The 19,555-nt window shown below is 39.0% G+C and overlaps 1 protein-coding gene across 1 annotated transcript; it reads right to left on the reverse strand.

Moving 5' to 3' along the window:
- Positions 1-2,936: 2,936 nt before the first annotated feature.
- dlx2a (distal-less homeobox 2a) lies at positions 2,937-4,781 on the reverse strand. The gene is made up of 3 exons (XM_012857118.3): positions 4,224-4,781; positions 3,692-3,876; positions 2,937-3,571 (listed from the first exon to the last, which is right to left on the reverse strand). Exons 1-3 carry the CDS (start codon positions 4,543-4,545, stop codon positions 3,242-3,244), a joined length of 837 nt encoding a protein of 278 aa, XP_012712572.2. The 5' UTR covers positions 4,546-4,781; the 3' UTR covers positions 2,937-3,241.
- Between the last annotated feature and the right edge of the window lie 14,774 nt (positions 4,782-19,555).

Below are 19,555 nucleotides of genomic sequence, written 5' to 3' on the forward strand. Positions count from 1 at the left end.
AAAAATAATATAATCATTGTATAAAATATCTTCGGTGTGGAAACTTCAGCTTCAAGACGTGTGTCTATGTTCTCCTCAATCTACATGAATAATGTGGGTCAACTTGCTCATCTTCGGAGATCAGAGGCTTGTTGTGAGACGTGAGAAGTGTTTGCCTGATGGTCTAGTTAAGCTCCAGGCTGTCCTGGATCTTGTTCCAGTCTCCTTTTCTCTTGTAAGGCTGAGTTCATTAAACGTCTGGGGGGGAGAAAACAAGGCTCCCTGACTCCACATAGTCTGAGAAGCTTGTCTTTTCTTTTTCTTTTTTTTTTCTTTTTTTTTTTTGCCCAACCTCATCTTTCCCCTCTGGCATGCCAACAGCTTGCTGTTGCTACTTATGCCTCTGCTTTCTGCTCTGCTAAATTATTGCTAATGGAAAATAAGAACCACATACAGTTCAGGAATCCCGGTAAATCATGCCAAGGGTGGTTTTTGATAAGGGTTGTATTGGCATCTGCCCAGGGCGGCATGACTTGAGGAACACCATTTGGACATACTGGTAAAGGTACAGCCAGTTACAACGCTAACACATTTTCTATTTGTTTGCAGACAATTATTAGACTGCTCAACCCTTTCTTTTACATTTTTGTTTGTAAAATGTAAAAAAAGAGCATTTTTTAAAATTTTATGCAAAAAGGTCCACCTTAGATTGACACAATTGTAAAAAAAAAAAAAAAAAAAAAAAAAAAAAAAAAAAAAAGCACAAACAATAGAATGACAATATTTAAAATAATTTTTGCCAAGTAAGTACTAGTGAACAGATAAAAAAAATATTTGGTCTTAAACTTTCTGATAAATTACTGAATAAATTTATAGAAAAATGTAAAGATTTAAAAATAATAATTATCTATTAGAGTTGTGGGTGGGTTGGTTGGGTATGGGGACAGATCAGAGCTTGCCCAGAGGGAACCACCGCTGCCTACCAGTGTTTGTCAAATATGTTCAAACAATTACAAAAAGAACAACAAATAAACAAAACAACAACATATAACCACATAGTTTACTTAACCAATGAAGATTAATTGGTAAACTGTTATCTGGTTTAAACATTTGCTATCTTGAATTAAACCAACCAAGCTAGCCAGTGGTCATGGTTGCCCAGAAACCAAGCTAATCCCGGACAGCATGACATTTTGCATGAAAGCTAATGGTAGCTTAAATTATTGGCTGCTAAACTTTCATCGGCAACATATATGTTTACACTTGAGTTATCAAGGAATTTTAACGTATTGTATAAGAAAGGTACATTTTAAATTCAATATATTGTTTAAAGGTGAAGTACATGTTGAATAACAGCATTTGATTCTGAAGAACAGTTTAATTAAATGTTTGTCTTCCATGACATGTTATATAGCAAAATAGGAAAAGCTATTTTAGCATGTTAAATAGCATTAATTCACCAAGGACTTATTCCGTTGCAGCCTATTACCGAAGTTCTTATCTTAAATTAGCTAAAAATGTTGCCCTAACTTTAGCTTGCCTAAATGTTTTCTGGCCTATGCCAAATTGCTCGACTACTGTTGTTAAGCCACCTAAGCAAATCCTTGGGAGATGGAGAACTAGAACTTAGTATTGAACTGTAAATCTTGCAAGCACCTAGATGTGTTTATAGCTGTCTGGTGCATTCTGCAGATAATTATTTTACATTTAAAACTCGTTGGAAAGGTGAAACAAATGTGTAATAATGACAAAGTAGTGTGCTTTCGAAAACGATCATATATATACATACATATTTATATTACAGTATGTTTTTGTAAACAAGGACTTCAAGCTAAGGATTCATGAATTCATGCTTGGGATCTATATAGGACCTGGGTTTGAATACCGCCGTAAGAACTCTTGCAAGTCTGTGTGCAATGACTTGCTGTGGCAAAATAAGCCTCTAAATAAAGGAGCAGCTGAAAAGAGTCACAGGATCTAAGCTAAAAGGTACCATGATTGCTCAACTATTAATGATGTTAGCATCTGCAGGTGCGTTGGCAGCTGTCTTGTCAAGCAGTTTCTGCATTTCATGTGAATAATGTAATTATCACTGCTAAATAAATCAAAATCTTTTGATGTTGCTTTCAATTGTGCAACAAATGTTTAATTGTGACGTTTGATAGTACTTTGATAAGCTACCAGACTATCACAATAGGTTTTCATGATATGTATATATATATATATATATATATATATACACACACATACAATAAAACCTCCCTTTATTAAATATTGTGAACGTTTTCTAACTTTGCGGTATATTTTCTACATTTAAATGTCACCAAATAAAATATAAAAATAGTTTTTTACATTCTCAAATATTTTGTGATATTTAAATGCCCTATTTTATGATAAAAATAATGATACACACAAAATGTTAACTAAAAATATCTGTTTATGAAAGTGGTCATCTTGAAAAGAATACATTCTTAAACGAAACCAGCACAGTCTCAATATTGTGGGCTAAATAAAAAGTTGAATGCATGATCACAGGAAACATTTTTATTTAAATAACGTCTGATCATATATGAAACACAGCTAAAATAAATAAGACAAAACACAATAAAATGGGATACAAGTGAATCAGGGGGAGGAACAATCAGTAGCTTGTACGGTGATTGATGAATTTGCACCAACATCCTAGAAGAGTCAGAGCAACAAGGGCCGTGAAAAAGAGCTGTGATACAATAGGTTATTTACAAAGAAATTTACCCTTCCGGTATATATCAACTAAACTATTTCAGGAGTGAATACGTTTGTTTTCCCCGCAAAAAAAATGAGGTCATATTGCAAAAGGCACGATACAGTTGGGATATAATTTGCGCTACATCTGTGACAGCTCGTCCTGATGTCAGAGTTTTTTTTTTTATTGTTTTTTTGTTTTTGCTTTGTTGTTGTTGTTTTTTGTCAGAAAATGTAAAAAAAAAAAAAAAAAAAAAAAAAAAAAAAAAAAAAACAGTGACGTCCGTGTAAAAGTAGGCTCGTTGCCAGGCTGTGAAATGCTTTGGGTAATAGTGGTTCATTCAATCCCTCACACAAAGAAAATAAATAAATACAAAAATAAGTGTAGAAATCTGTGTCTAGTCCATGAACCTGTCTTGCTCCGTTAAGTTTCTGCTAGTTTCTGCGCGCAAGGACGCACACGAGGTCTGGGAAATCAAGGGACTGGCATTTGTTTATTGCCCGTTTTGAAAACCAAGTTTTTGTTGTTGTTTTTATTTCAGAATATCGTCCCAGCGCTTATGGCCGAGTTGTGGTGATGCTGGAGGAGAGGAGGCTGCAGATGCGTTGTAGAGTTCGTAGTTGAATACCAGGAGTAGTTCGCCAAAAACGAGGAAGGCGCATTGGTGTTGGGAGGGCTGCCGCTGCTCTGGGGTAAACCAGAGCTGACGCTGCTCATTCTTTGAGTCTGAGGAAAGTCCCAGGCAGTAGTCGAAGGAGACGTGCACGGAGGAGATTCGCTGGACGCAACGTGTTGCTCTGGGGGAATCTCTCCGCTTTTCCACAGCTTCTTGAACTTGGAGCGGCGGTTCTGGAACCAGATTTTGACCTGAGCCGGACACAGATAGCAACACTGATTAGCCGATGTTCTCCATGCGTCTCCGTTCTGTCAGTTTAAATAAGAAAGCCGACGTTTGACAGCACAAACCCGAGTCTCAAATGCACCCACCTGTGTTTGCGTAAGGCCCAGCGAAGCTGCCAGCTCGGCCCGCTCCGGCAGAGCCAAATACTGGGTCTTTTGAAACCTCCGCTGTAGAGCAGCCAGTTGGAAGCTGGAATAAATGGTTCGAGGTTTCCTGACCTTCTTTGGTTTTCCATTAACCATCCGGATTTCTGGCTCGCTTTCTTCTTTCTCTAATGGGGAAGTCAAAAGCAATTTGGGTTAATGCAATAAGGATTTTACAACGTTCTTTTGTTTTAGGTCAATATTTTATGCACATTTGCAGTGGTGTCGGTTTGCGTCTGACAATTAAGCACATTTTAATAGGCTCCACCCAATATCATGTTTGGGTTAAATAAATCCTTTAATAATAACAGACAAAATAATTAGTGTAAAAAATACCTTCATTTCTAATCATAATGAGTATTGAGGATATAATTGTTAATGTGTGCCACAGAAATTGTCAACCACGAGTTCACATCGCAAACAAATGCGTAAAAGTCGCAAAAAATGCGCGCACAACCTAATAGGAAAATATTACCTGTCTCGACTGGAGTAGAAGAGGAGTTGGAGCCGTAAGAGCCGTATGTACCATACGAAGAATTAAAGCCAAGGTCGTATGATTTGGCGTTCGGATATGGAGCAGAGCCCGTGGCGCTGCCGTGGTACTGGTAGGAGGCGAGTTGGCCAAAAGGAGACCCGGGGCAGTGCCCTGGCTGCTGGTTGTTGTAAAAGCTGCTGTCCGTCGCCGTGGAGACCGGCAGAGTCGGGGACTCCTGCGATTTGTGCAAGCTGTGGTAATTGTTTGAGGTAATCTGGTTCGAATGCATATCTGTGTTCAGGTTCTCAAAAACCCCCGTCATCCTGGATTGGGAACGCCGCAACCTCGGAGCCTGGGCGTGCGCAAGAATTGCAAAATTGCCAGACAAAAAGCACGAGTAAAATCTTGAGGCTTTTTTGTGAGTCAAAACACATCCCCGTGCAAACTAGGACAAAATCAGCGGAAGGTGTGTCCTCCTCCTCTCAGTGGCCTGTGATTATCTGCCACGGTCGGTGGTGGGAGCGCATTTATGTGAGAGTGAGAGGGAGAGCTCCTGTGTCTCAGGCAACCAATGGGTAAGGGCTCCGCGCCTGACTACTCCCCACGCCAGTCTCTATTATTTGCTCAGGTCTGTGTTTCCTGCTCTTCTGCAGACATTAAGGAATTAGAAAACACAAAGATCACAAAAGATCAGGATCATTTTTCCTCTCTTCTCCATTTTCGGACAGATAAACAAAAGACGCGGTGGAAACAAATATTAGCAAAATTAAGTTACAGCAACTAAGCAGGAAAAATACTTTTTTTCCTGCTTTTAACTTGTGTTCATCTTGAATTTGTGCGTGCAGTGCGTTGTGTGGCAATCTGGATGCCTTTATTTCTCGTCTATTTTCTGTTTGAAAGAACGTCCAGCGGGTGGATCCAACTCACCGGCCTATATGATTACGGGGAGTAAAAGTATAAAGGCCAAGGGCCAACCATCACACAGACGTGCTGAGATAAACTAAAAACCCGAGTCATAATGAAAGCAGAAACACGAAGACCACAAAGTGTAACCACAGCGCCCCCAAGTGTCGAAACAACTAAAACTTCAGGGATTTCCGATCATTTTTCAAACGCCGTGCAAACGGACAACAGACGCCCCCTGTTGACTTCATGGCTATATTAATCAGTCTATATTTAAATTATTCCTGTATAGTTTTTGCTTTAAGCATTGAGGTGACTTGATCACCCTAAATAAATGAATAAATAAATAAATAATATATATTTTGGAATTAGATGAATTGTGCATGTGCTTTCGACCTTTGCCACAAGATGGCAGTATAGTTCCTTCTTAAGTACTGCAGGGTTTTATTTTGCTTTTCATGAAATGCCAGTGGTTGCTAAAATTATCATCCAACCATTGCCTATACCCACTTATACTTGCAGGGTCGTGATGAGGCTGGCCTACTACTCTTGCCATTGGGCAAGATTCTAGTTAACAAGCAGATCTTTTTTTTTTTTTTATCAAGTTTTGAAGATTCACCAAGAAATCAAGAAACTTAATTTTAAGTCAGATACTGACTGACACCTTATTTCTTCAGAATTTTAAACACCTTTCTGTAACTTTTTCATCTGCTTAAAGAAGCAGACAGAAAATGACACAACAGGACAATGTGTGAAGGTAGATTGGCATGTAAAATGTAAAATCCCCGGGAATTCAATACAAGAGATGCAGTGTCTTGCTGCAGTAACTCAAATGTCTTTAATGGAGTTTTAGGTGACAGATCAACATAAAAAAAACACATAATTGTAAAGCATGAGGAAAAGGATATATTGTGTTCATTATTTTTTACAAATATAAACCCAGCAAACGTGCTCAGATTAAACTAATACTGAACTTCTTGGCTTTCATGCAAAACGCCATATGTGCCAGAAAACAAACTCTGCATATTACCCTGTGAATCCAATCCACACACGGATAATATAGCAGTTGCTACATGTCTGAATGTTGGTCGTTTTTAAACTGTTTACAAATTTTGAAGCTTGCATGTATTTCTATTTTATTTGGTAGAATAAACATTTTAAATGTATGACTGGAGTCAAACATTTTGTGTGTCTTTCCAAGAGCTTCTCGCAGTAGTTCACTGTAATTTTGGCCCATTCCTCCTGACAGAACCGTTTTAACTGAGTCAGATTTGTAGGCCGCCTTGCTTGCTCACACCTTGTTGTCCTCAAAACCATTTTTATAATTAATCTGCTGGATGCTTAGAGAAATTGTATCCATATCCTGCCACTCATGCAGCCACTCATCCGGACTCCGTAGAAACAGGATGGAGAATGAGCAACTGATGCCGTTACATCTCCTTATAGTCTCTTTTGCACCGGCTCAACCCTATTCCGCACCGTCGGGCTCCTCTCTATTCTACTCCCGTTGGTATAAATAAATAGAAATAAAGCATAGCTTATTGGTGCCTGTGCAGCGCATCGACCGCAGTGGTGTGGGGAGGTGAGACAGAAGCGGAGGAGAGACGAGACTGAGCTTTGCTCTAAAGTTTGCCGATTTAAGACAAACTGCATTCGGCAAACTAAGCCTTTATGAGTCATTTTTTTCCTCATTCACGGCGAGAATAACAAGGATTTTAAATACAGTGTTGCAGACTTTTGATCAGGGTGAAATAATTTGCCCTGAAGGAGGAAAGCAGCCAGCTAGGCGCACACGCACACACATATATAAAATCAGTCAACTTACAGAACTGTGGCTAAACAGTTTATAATTAACTTAAAAGCCAAAAATATCCAGCTAAAATTTTCACATTTGATATCTGTTATATGCAGATGTTCCCCACAAACTTTGTAAACGCTTTATAGTGACCTTTCAGCGGCAACAAATAGATCCAGCCTGCGGGAAATCACAGACGGTCTGGTCGACTAAACGCTGCAGCAATGGCGATAAACACTGCAGCCACCCTGGAGAGGCCAGCCTGTCAGCGTGTCTCTGCCACTCCTGACAAGGCTGAGCAATATTAAAATAATCCTGATGAACTGACTGCACACATGAAGTTTGGAGATGTAATTGATTGCCTAAACACATCTTAAAATAACTTTTTGTCATAAATTAAGGATATAAAATGAATAGGTTTGTAAACTCCTCATCTCCTTACTATTCTTTACTCCTCCATTGCAGTGGGCATTTTTCCTTGCAGCACATAACCCCGCCCCCTCAACAAGCCCCAGGAAAGCAGAGCAAATTACTTGGTCGGTTGAGGGATCAAAGTCCCAGGAAAGCAAAACCCCAGGAAAGTGAAATTAGCCGGGTAAATGTGCATGGAAACGCCATCCGGGACTTGAAAAGCCCCAGGCTTCTCAAATCCAATGAAAAAGCAACAAGGGCTTGTAATGGAAAAGGGGCCATAGAGACTTTTTTTAAAATTCCTGGTTAGAAACTTTCAAATTTAGAATTTCATCAGCAAGTCCAGGAGAGTGGTCATTATTTTCTGCTAGTATGGCCTTTTATGTTTTAATTTTTTCCCCCCCGTAATCAACCATATAGAACAACATCTTCAAAATCCTCCTCTTCCTCACAGAAGTGTCTCAGATTGGGAAGTTAGTAATATTTCAGGACATGCTTTAGAATCAGCAGCAGAATAGGCTGTAAACAAAACCACATACTCTAAAATATTATGACAGGGCTTATTTGACATTTTGGAATAATATAAATTGACATTTCTTCGCTCTCGCTTGGTAAACTGAAGGATTTATGTTGCCATGGCAGCTATGTAACTAGATTATTAATGCATTTTTTCCCATTCAGTTGCAGAACAGCTGGTACAATGGACATTTTCAGCGCTCGGTGATGTGGAAATGAAGCCAAGTGACCGTACAGAGATGTGATCAACTTTTATGATAATTTCTTCCAATTTCTATTGATTTCCCTCACTTCTGGATAAAACAGCTTTGCTTGACCTAAAACTGTAAATATATTTATTACTGATCTAAGAAAAAAGGGCATGGAGATTTAATTTATAGCAACATCTGCTCTGCTATCAATAATTTAGCCTCAACCTTGCACAGTCATTTATTATTAACACAATATAAAAGCATCAAATATGCCTTTAATATTGCTTGTTAAATATTTTTCCAATACCAACTCAACTTATCTACTTATCTTGAAACTCTTGAACTGTTTGAGTGATCTGATTCAGACACAGAGCCAGACACATACTCATATCTATGTTCAAATTTAGAGAGATCAATTAACCCAACATTCATATTTTTGGATTGTGGGAAGAAGGCTGGAGGACCTAGATATTGCATGAAGGATGCTTTGGGTTAAACAGGAGGAATTTAGGTTCTCTATGGAATAAAATGCAGAACATAGCACATACGCTCGGTATCCACAGCAGTAAAAAAGGGAACGCCTTGTCAACACACATGGATGCTATCCTATTCACTGCACATCTATAACACCAATAGAAAGCGTGTTCAGGGCATAGCTGAAATGATAGGTTATGATATCATATCTGCTGCTCACACACCCATTTTAATGCTGCCCTGGACAACTATCCACATAGTCTGTATTAAAATTCGTCTCTGCCCACACCTGCATAAGGAAAACGCCTAGACTCTGCAGAAATGCCCTAAACCAGGGTTTGACCAAACAACTCTTTGATTTCATGTTAACGTTGTAAATCAATCAAAAGAAATTTCTGCCTAATCCTTCGGTTTAATATCACATCTTTATAATTAGCTGTGTCAGATAATCCTGAACCAGTCTGTTTTGTTTGGGCTATACATATTTTTCCTTTTGAAAGGCTTTGAAGAGTTGAGACGTCCTCCTAAAAACAACAACAACAACAGCAGCAGCGGTGAAAGATATCGACTTCTTGTCTCAAAGATTCAAAGTGCACAAACCAGGAAGTAGATTTTAGAGATAAAGAGCCTGACATTTTGAGAAGTTATAGATTATGTATGTCTATTATCTTGTGTTTTTTTTCTGTTGTAATAGCTCAATTGACAAGACAAATGGTCAGATCGTGATGATGACACACCATTTGCACACATTGAATTGCGGTAGTAAAACTCGTCTGTTGTCGAAATGACAGAGGAGTCAGCTGTAGGGTATAATATGTCTTGTATATGTATTTCTTAAAAACGCCCGCCAATGTGCACCAATCGGTATTATGTGGTATTCAGCAACTTTTTCCTCTACAGTCAATAATGATTGCCTTTACTGGGTGGATTAGTTAGGTGGAGCAACATGTTTCAGACCACTAATAAGCCTCTTTAAGAACAGACGTTTTGACATGAAATAATAGGAAAAATGCGTTTTTACCTGTTCTACAGACGACCGTGGCGCTCAGGAGCAGAAGAACACATCTGAGCTTCTACTTCATGTCGAAATGCTTAATGGACGATAAATCGATTTTGGTACATTAAGCAATAGAAGATCACAGGATGTTAAGAGCATAAATCATTTCCTTTCAGGAAAGGAGGTAAACCAAATGAATACTTGCTGCACAGCTTACAAAGCTCCACAGAGATGCTTCGCTATGAGGTAAACTCAAAGCTTTTAGGCATAGCTTGGGGTTCAAAATATCTGACCTGGCTTTTTTTTTATTATTATTTATTTAACCTTTATTTAGCCAGGAAAAAAATCCCATTGAGATTAAAAAACCTCTTTTTCAAGGGAGTCCTGGCCAAGAGGCAGCAAAGTTACACATTGAACAGGTATACATTAGATTAAATGACAGGCACACACAAACAAACAAAAAAAAACAACATATAAAAGAAAACAATTACAGATAATTGAGGCCGTTTCAAATTCTTTCACTTTCAACTTAAAAGCATTTAAAGATAAAAACTCAGTCAACTTCCAGTCTCTTTGTAAAAAAATTCCACGCACAAGGAGCTGCATAGCTAAAGGCTTTCAAAGAATGGGTTTGAGGATAAAATGAGGAAATTAAACAGTCAAGCTGTGTTTTGTCCACCATCTGGATTTCATGAACAACTGCTGAAAAGGGCCAACGTTCAATTTTAGTGACACCTGTCTCTAAGAACCGAACTTACACGTATCTTAGCACACACAGTTCTCACCATCCTGCATGCATCTGTGCCAGAGCAGTCTCACTCAATTAGCTGATCTCTGCCGCAAGTGCGCAGAGATGAAACTAAACAAAGCTTGCTAAAAAAATTAAAGAATGCTGTGGTGAAAGAGAATAAAAGTTATAGTGAATAAAAGCATTGAAACAATTTAAACCAAGAGGATCAGGGGCGTGATGACGGCACAAGGGTAGAGCATGCGACCCATGTTTGGAGGCCTTAGTCCCTGGTGTGGCTGACCCGAGTTCAGATCTTCGTCTCGACCCCATTTCCTGTCAGCATACTGTCAAATAAAAGCCACTAAAGCCAGTAAAAATTAAAGCAAACAAACAAACAGAAACCACTTCAAAAAGATTCCCATGCATTTTTTCACATTCAAACACATAGTTTATTATGAGAGTAATAACAGCACTTCCTTTTAAATCTAATTATATTATTAAAATATTATATCAGATCTAAGTAATATAACAATGAAACCCTTAGTTTCTATAACTCAGCGCTTTACTGTTTTATCTCAACACTAACACAATTTCACACTTGGATGTTTAATTCGTAAGAATTTCTCATAATTCTACTGATCATACGGTTATAATAATCAGGTTTGAGTATAAACCGTATGCTATTTATTAAAAGATGAAATTAGATTTTATGTTGATTCACTTTTAACAAATGCATTATATGGACATTTACAGTATTTTTCATCACTGTATGTTAAACCTGTTGGTAAAATCTAACATATATTCATTTATTTGGACTTTTTCAATGGAGTTTTGGTTTGTGTGTTGTTAGTATTTTGTCTTTTGTGATCACATGAAAGTAATTCAAATGTTCAAGTTTGGTCAAGCTTCTTACATAATGCACAAGCAACATTTTACAAATTCACAAAAAAGTTGTAAAACGAACTGCTGTGTGTAAAAATATTTTACACAAAGCTGCATGTAAAGAACAAAACAGTAACATTTTTAGTAATTTTAACTGTACATTATAGCAATACAGGGAGTGACCCATGGAGGGGTGTGTGGGGAAGATGTTCCATGTTTATTTAGCATAAAATGCAGTCAGATTTTTGTGTTAGCATTGATTCGCCTGTAAATTATTGCTCCAGATTACCTGTTGGGTACTCAGTTTATCGGCTTAACCCCCAATAGTTTGGTGCCTTCCACCAAACCAAAGTTGTAGCAGGGGGAGTTTGTGTGTTTTCTCTATTGTTTCCAACTGGTTTTAAGTCGTCAAATCAGAGTCCGTGAAAAAAAACCCTCTGAAGGCTCTCGACTCATGTGCCTCTTGCAAACATGGAAATGATCTGCCGAATGTTTCTTGACCTCTCTGTCTCAAAGGTTGAGCTCGCTCCACTCCGGACACGAGCAGAGTTTAAGTTGGAAGCCCTAAGCGGAGTGTTCATGACTGGGCATGTGTTTCCTCACAATCAGACGCTTTCCCCCCTTAAGAGATGCTATTTTTAACAACAAAAGCTTCAATGACGAGTGCCGGCCGACGGTAACAATGGTGAGGAAGCGTCCTGCGCTGAGCTAATAACAGAGGCGGGAGTTAATGTTCGATGATTCACTCACAGAAGATCTGTGTGAAAAAAAGTCCCTGCAGTGGTTCTTATTCTGCAACCTGAATAAGAAGGCAAACTACCAGATCTATTCATTTAATTTCTTAACATTTCAGTTTTCCTAGTTTTTAATGATTCTTTGATTTACATAAATACACCTTCACAGATAAAATGTTATATAAAGAGCCTGGCAAATACATCCATACCCGTCAGACTCAAACTTCAGTGATATATGTATATATATCTATATCTATATATATATCTATATATATATATATATATATATATATATATATATATATATATATATATATATATATATATATATAGTATATAGTATATATATATATTATATTAATAATCTAATTAATAATTATGAAGTATAACTTGTATTAATATATCATATAGAGATGATAAAGGATTTAAAACTGAACTTTGAGGCTATTCGCCTATCTATGTAAGAAAGGACTATCCCACCTTGGGTAACAAGGAACTGAAATGCATTCTCTCTTTTGCAACAACCTATTTGTGTGATTCTTTTCAACTTTAAAGGTGCTCAAAGCAAAACATAGATCATATTTACTCTTGAACGACGACAGGGGTATGGCTCTGACCGACATTAAGCCCAGCTCTCCCACTATACACACACAGAGAGTAGCAGGATTTATACTTGCACCAGATTTTATTTGGGGGAATCAGAATGAAGGGGTTGAATAAATATAGACAACAAACGTTTTAGATGTTTGTTTGTAAACTATTTTGAAAACCATTATTTACTCTGCTTTGGGTAGGACTCTCGGATACAAACCCATTACAAGGCACAGTTTGTGCCTTGTAATGGGATGAAATGTCAAAACCTTTAGGAATACTGTTGGAAATCCATGTATTCATAATAAATTATTTCACTCAAAGTGTCTTATTATGTGTCTATGTTCCCCTTTTAGGACAAAAACCTAAATGAAAGGGGGAAAAAAAGTCTGGAGCCTTACATGACGGACATAAGAAGTCGTCAGACTGAAGCAGAAATGACTTCCTATGCAGCCGGGCCAACAAAGGATTCCCCAGACTTCCCCGTGTCATCTGCATGGGCCCGGTCAGAGGAGGAATTCAGAGAGGTCTGAGAGGTCCTGCTCCCTTCATTGTTGACTCTCTGGCACACCCAGCACCCCCCCCCCCCCACCCCCACCCCACCCAAAACCTTTGTGCGAGTGGAGCGGAGCAGATTTGCTGCGAATGGCCTCCTGACAAAAGGATCACCGCCCTGTCACAACAGGACCAGGATGAGCTGCGCCAACTTTCACACACTGCGGTTTAATGAGCGGCCGCTGACGCAGACACAACCGCTGTTATCATATCTGCTCCTGCAAAAGCCGGCCGTACGTATCTCCCCCATCTGTCTGTGGAGCGAGTCACAACTGAGATTATCTCATTTCTGCTGACTCGTGTTTACTTCATGCTTGCTGAATTGCACAAATCTCGCCCCTTGTCTCAAGGACCAAGTTGTTTTGGAATTTAACCAAATAGATGAAAACAAACCCAAGACAGAAAAAAAATATATCCCTGCAGAAATTTTAGATTTACAGTGATTTCTCAACCCAAAAACCCAAACTCCTTATTTTATTATTTTGACCCATCTTTTATTTTGAACTATTTGCCATCCTAGACTTCTTCCTATACGTTAGATAATACAAGAAACAATCTAAAAGAAATTTGAAACGCTCAAACGTCTTTGTGCTTCCTAAATAGATGATGGCAACACAACCAAGTATCAATTTCAGTGTGTAGATCAGTTATTCTCTTGTCAAATAATACAGTCATTTTTTCCTCCGTGGCCCTCAGCATGACTTAACTTCTTACCCCACCAGCTGGTAACGCTGCCAGCTGGATACTGGGAATGACATGTGGCTTTGGATTCCTCTCTCTCTTACACGGACTCACTTTTGAGCTCCCCAAGTATCCGGACATATCGTCTCACAATTCGCGCTGGTGCACGAGCGCCAACGACCTGCGTATGTCATCACCGGCAGACGGCAAATGGATATAAACAGAATCAAACACAAATATTTGTACCGACACAAATCTGAGCAGTAAATAAGTGTTATTTGGATGGCTGGACATTTTTTTTCCCCTTTTTAATTGATTTGTTGTTAAGAAATGCTGAATTTAATGTAAATATGATACAGGTCCTGCGTTTAAAACTGTGTCGCGTGCTTTATGGTGCGTTAAAAGTCATCGCAGGTGCTCTGTGTGGCGGTACCCAGCAGAGCTGCTTTAAAACAGCTGTTCATTTTGGACATGCTTCCCTCACCCACGCCTCAGAAACTTTAGGCTTCAGTTTCCTCCAGCTCTCTGATACGTTTCCCCTCAGGACACTGAAACTTCAGGAGCGTGCCCTTCTGGCCCGTCAGGGTTTGGATTTCAGAGCTTTTAGGGCAAAAGGGGAAAAAAAAAACGTCCAACATGAAAGCAGCTAATCAGAGTAAAACACTGGAAAAATGCACTTTTAGGGTAGTACTTCAGCTAATTCAACCGCATTGAGAGGAACCGCTCTTTAAAGGTGATGATTAAAGGTTCTCTTCGTGGCTGTATTTTATACAGAAGGGACAAGAGAGTAATCACACCGTATGCTCCCAGTTAAAGCTTGAATAAGGACTGACCCAAGTTTTTGAATCTGATAATATTCCATTATTAGTTTGTTAGTGACATCAAATTAAATCTTATAGACAATAAAACAGGTTCATGACTGAAACAGAAAGAAGTTGTTGGGTCTCTGCGTTTTCTTGTTGTCGTTAAACTGATAAGTGTTGTGTTATTGACATGAAACGACGGGCTCGTGGTGTTGTCAGGAAACATTCTTCTCGCTGGACAGCATGAAACAAAAAAAGAGCCAAGACGAGTGCCTTCCTCAAGTGAGTTTTCATTTTGTTTCCACAAAACGGCAGGTAATCTTCAAAGAAAGGCGCTTCCACCTGCGGGGCACCACCTGTCGGACCTGCTTCCACTCTCTGGTTTCTCTCCTCCCGCTGGCCCCAGACTAGACGAGGCCACGGAGATTCACCTCCTCTCACGGCTCCTGTTACACTTCCACTCAGGCTAATGGTGGACCTGATAGCTCTGAATCCTTGAAGTAAAATAAGTTAAAACATCACTAACCCTGCAGAAAGCAACCAAATTGGGTACAACACCTTGTTTGCGTTATGTCTGATCTTGTGAAGGGCCTTTTTATATATAAATCAGTTATAAAACACAGTAGCTGATAATCCTAAAAGCTTTGTCACAGGACAACAACAACAAACATCCAGCTTGAGCTACAGGTGAATTATTCAGATCTAAGCACATCGCTCTGTTAGACTTGCCTAGCCTAAATCCAAACCTGAACGCTTAACAAAATCTGTGGCTAAATTCCCATTTATAGATGCTTTCCAAAGTGAATTTTGTCATTTTAATGTAACAAAATGTGAAACGTGTATAAATACATCTGCAAGGAAACGTGAGACCTTTTATTTAGTTTCATCAGGAACAATTTTAGTTATGTAATTGTACTGTTTTTTTAATTTTATGGAGACAAAGGTAATAGGTCTACCGTAGCAGCCATCACGTCTACGCATCCATCCATCGTCTACACCTCCTTATCCATGCTGTTTCTCCAGCGCTCATGGGGAGACGGAGGGTACACCTTGGACATGTCGCCGGTCCATCACTGGGCAAAAAAGGGACACACAGGACAAACAACCATGCACAATCTCAATTGTGCTCCATCTATACAGAAAAGTGTTGAAGCTAAAGTTAATATTCTACAAATTTGTAAAATGTGCAGGTATTTTTACTGGAATGTGACACAAGATCTGAGAAGCTCTAGTTACAAAAGGGACTGAAGTGCAACAAATGGTGGTTGATCACCCAGTGAATGAGCGCAGATAGCCATCGCACTGACCCTGAAGACGTCTCTGTCTGCAGATGACGACTGTAGGAGAGTCATCTCCCCACAAAAACCGATGGGTCACGTGGAAAGGCTTGTTAAGTGTTCATATCTGATGCATCTGTTCAGAAACAGCAACAGAGATGCCTTTCACTTATTCCCCCGTATGATTCTTAGCAATTAGGAATGTGACAAAGACCCTGCTGCACCCCTCCACACATGCATGCACCCAGCCCCGTCCGCCTGCCAACACACACACACACACACACACACACACACACACACACACACACACACACACACACACACACACACACACACACACACACACACACACACACACATTGACTGGTCTTTCTTACTTCAACAATATCCACATTGTGCTGTGTTCTGCTGTGTGATCCGGCACCAGTCTTGTTCAGGCTCCACACCAGCATCCAACACCAGCAGAATGGCGGGGATGACCGGGCGTGAAATGTGAAGAAGCGCTTTGAAATCCTGGCAGGTACTGAAAGATGACACTAATGGCCCGTATCACTCCATATTGTCGGAAGGAAATTTCACAACATCCTAAATGCCTTTTTTTCAGGGTTCTGGATCCATCTCGCTGTTTGAGAAAGCCAAACTTAAACTTTTAAGATTTAAACCTGGGCGTTCTTCAGTTCCTCCAAATACAGTTTTAAATAAAGGCCATTGGGAAGATTACGAGTCTCATTGTGTTCAGTTTAAATCCAGTCAGTGCCGGCCCGAGCCTCTTAGGGGCCCTAAGCAGAATTTGATTTAGGGGCCCCCCTCCCACCACGCAGAATCACCTAAGCTAGAAGATTATTGACACAAATGTCACGTTATAGAGAATATTATAAACGAATACAGTGAGGTTATGTATTAATACAAAATTAATTAACAAACAACACTTAAAATACTTCACTATTTTATTAAAACTTCTGAATACCAACTGTCACAAAACATATTAAATAAATGATTTCATCATCATTTATTCATTCATTTATATCACTTCTTTAAGTTATTTCATTGTAAAAAATAAATAAATTGGGGGGACCCCTGGCCAAGCAGCCGCTTAGTTCGCTTATGCCTCTGGCCGGCCCTGAATCCAGTGACATGCAGTAGAAGATGATCCAATCCTTTAAATGTAGGCAGATGTAAGAGGCGCTGAACTGACTGACTTGTTAAAGCCAAACAATCTCAGGCGGTAATTATTTATTTATGAGCATCAGCAGGTGTCCTTAATGGCGGCACACATTAATATTGCATATATTCTTTTTACAGTTAATCTTGTCTTTCTGGGTGTGTTGAAGAGTGAGGAACATTTTACTGTCCCTGCAGCCGATCGCCTCCTGGTCTGTCTGAAATTGGGCCGTTTATTTGTCCAGCTGGCGTAAACAAGCTGAGGTTTACAACAGCAGAATAACCTTTACGTTTAATGCTGCCTCCACAGGTTTTATGGTCTAATTTCTCACCAAACATACAGTGCTGGGGATTTTTTTCTCCCACTAACAGATTTCTTGTTTGCGGCCAACCTAATGGTTTCAGATCATTAAAATTATTTTAACATCAGGCAAGGACATCCCCATTAAATAGAAGATGAAAACAACACAGTTTCTAAATAATAATTTTATTTAGTGGTAAAAAAAAAAACACCTTCCCATTCAAAAACTGATGAGAAACAAAGTCATTGACGTCTAACAGTCAGGCATGGGTTGCAAAGCCAAATCCAAAGCTTTGGCTTTGATCAGGCCGTTGGCGGCTGAATTTTAATAGATTTGCGAAGAAGTAAAGTAATAATGTGGAAGACTCACTGCCAGTTATCACAAATGTTTGATTGGAGTCGTTGCAGCCAAGGGTGCATTTGCCAGAATCTGGGGGCAACTACTTTTTCGCACAGTTTGGTTTTTTTAGCTTTATTTTCCTTAAGAAATTAATTTATCATGTGTTGGTCAGTTTACCTTTTTTTGATATTGAACTTAAACATTTTAGAGCTCTGTCAGGGTCCTGGGGGCTAATAGTTTCCCACAGCACTGTACAAGCAGCAGGTGATAAGTAGTAACCCGGTATTGTTAGTGGCACCACACAGCTTATAATGAGCACAATCCAAGGTCTTTGCTTTTATCATACCAATATCTGAGTATATGCAATAAAGATTGTTTTAATGTCTCGTGATGAATCGCCATCAGCTCAGTTCAATTAAATGAGTTTCAAAATAATTTTCAGGCATAAAAGGATAGTAAATAGTAAAGGATGTGATACACAGGAAGAGGGAAAGCTGCAAGGTCAACAACTGATTACAATTACTGGGGTTCCTAGATACCAGCTGGCAAAAATGTTTAATTGACCATTTCTGATCATAGGATTTTGTAGTGTTGTAATAACCTGGATCCAATTGGATTTTATTTCTGTGTGGTTCGCATCAAAAGCATGACGTTTGTTGCGAATGATCACAACGTGTAGAATACAGCTGCACAATTTGGCTAACCCTCCGTCATGAGGCATCGTGTTGGGTCACTAGTAGTGAACGTAGTAGTAAACGTCTGGTTGAAATGGTTAAGATAGAAAAGTACCTCCATGTCCCATTTCCTTAAGAGACTGATGACTATCTAATTATCTGATTAATATACTGGAAACAAGGCATAGTGGTGTAGGAAATTATGGCAAGTAGCACTGCAAAAGTGTGGCCTCAGAAAAACCGGAGGCCTATAAATTAAATGGTTCCATCGCATTGCCTCAGCTCATCAAATGACTGTTCATTGTATTGTTGAATAATAATAATAATAATAATAATAATAATAATAGATACATGCAATTGAAATATATTTTTACAATTAGCTACTCTACAGAAACTGGGGTTTTAAAGCAGCAAGTTGAACTGAGATTGCAGAACAGCAGCAGGACTCAGTCATGCTGTGACCTTGAAAACCTTCAGGGGCTGCAAGTCATGAGGTTCATTATTGCTCAGAGCACAGGTTAAAATAATGGCAAGTTCTGTTTTAAAAGTAACTAATGTATGACAGTAAAAAAAAAAACGTTACAAAGAACAGAACTGAATTAACACAAGAGTAAAAACAGAGATTTCCCATCATTAAACGGGATAATGCTGCCGACAAAAGCTTTCAATCCAGGCATTTTTAGGGCAAATTAGATGTCATTGTTTCTGTTTCAGCTGCATTCTGTCTGTTCTACTCTCCTAACCTTCACACACCCAAAAATTAACTGTTTAAAGCATTTAATGGAGGTGAAGATTTTTTTTTAACCAAAAACAGGAAATCGATCATAACTCAATGTTTGATCCATAGGTTATGGGATGCAAAGAAGTAGCAACAAAACAAAAAAAAGTTTAAGAAATCCTTAGTAAACACACAGCTTTAAAACAACATTTTTGAGAGCAAAAAAATAAATAAAAATAAAAAAATATAAATAAAAATAAAGAAATTTGGAGGGACCAGATAACAGAAGGAGATGGTGTGAGGGAAGTTTGTTCAGCAGAAGTTTGGCTCAACAATAATTTGTTTGCCATCAAGTGACTGAGCCACTATCAGCACTTTTTACTCTGGCTTCTCTAGCTTAATGGTGACTGGGGCATTTTTCATGCTCTTTTTCAGTTGAGAGAAAGTGAATATTCCTTTTATACTTCCCCTTGGATAGGACTCTGTGTGTTTTCAGCTCCTGATTACGAGAACTGCTTTGCGGCATGGGTCAGCAGCTGAAGGACGGAGGATTGGGCGGGACTGGATGATCAAATTCCTGGAGTCTCATTTAGGAAAA

This window comes from Fundulus heteroclitus, chromosome 7, assembly GCF_011125445.2.
Source record: "Fundulus heteroclitus isolate FHET01 chromosome 7, MU-UCD_Fhet_4.1, whole genome shotgun sequence".
Classification (NCBI taxonomy): domain Eukaryota; kingdom Metazoa; phylum Chordata; class Actinopteri; order Cyprinodontiformes; family Fundulidae; genus Fundulus; species Fundulus heteroclitus.

What these genes read in the sequence shown, in the direction of transcription:
- dlx2a (XM_012857118.3), bottom strand. Translation starts at nt 4,545, where the DNA reads ATGACGGGGGTTTTTGAGAACCTGAACACAGATATGCATTCGAACCAG. An exon ending in TTCTACTCCAGTCGAGACAG is followed by an intron (nt 3,877 to 4,223) that starts GTAATATTTTCC and finishes CTTCCCCATTAG; the next exon opens with AGAAAGAAGAAAGCGAGCCA. An exon ending in TGGGCCTTACGCAAACACAG is followed by an intron (nt 3,572 to 3,691) that starts GTGGGTGCATTT and finishes TGTCCGGCTCAG; the next exon opens with GTCAAAATCTGGTTCCAGAA.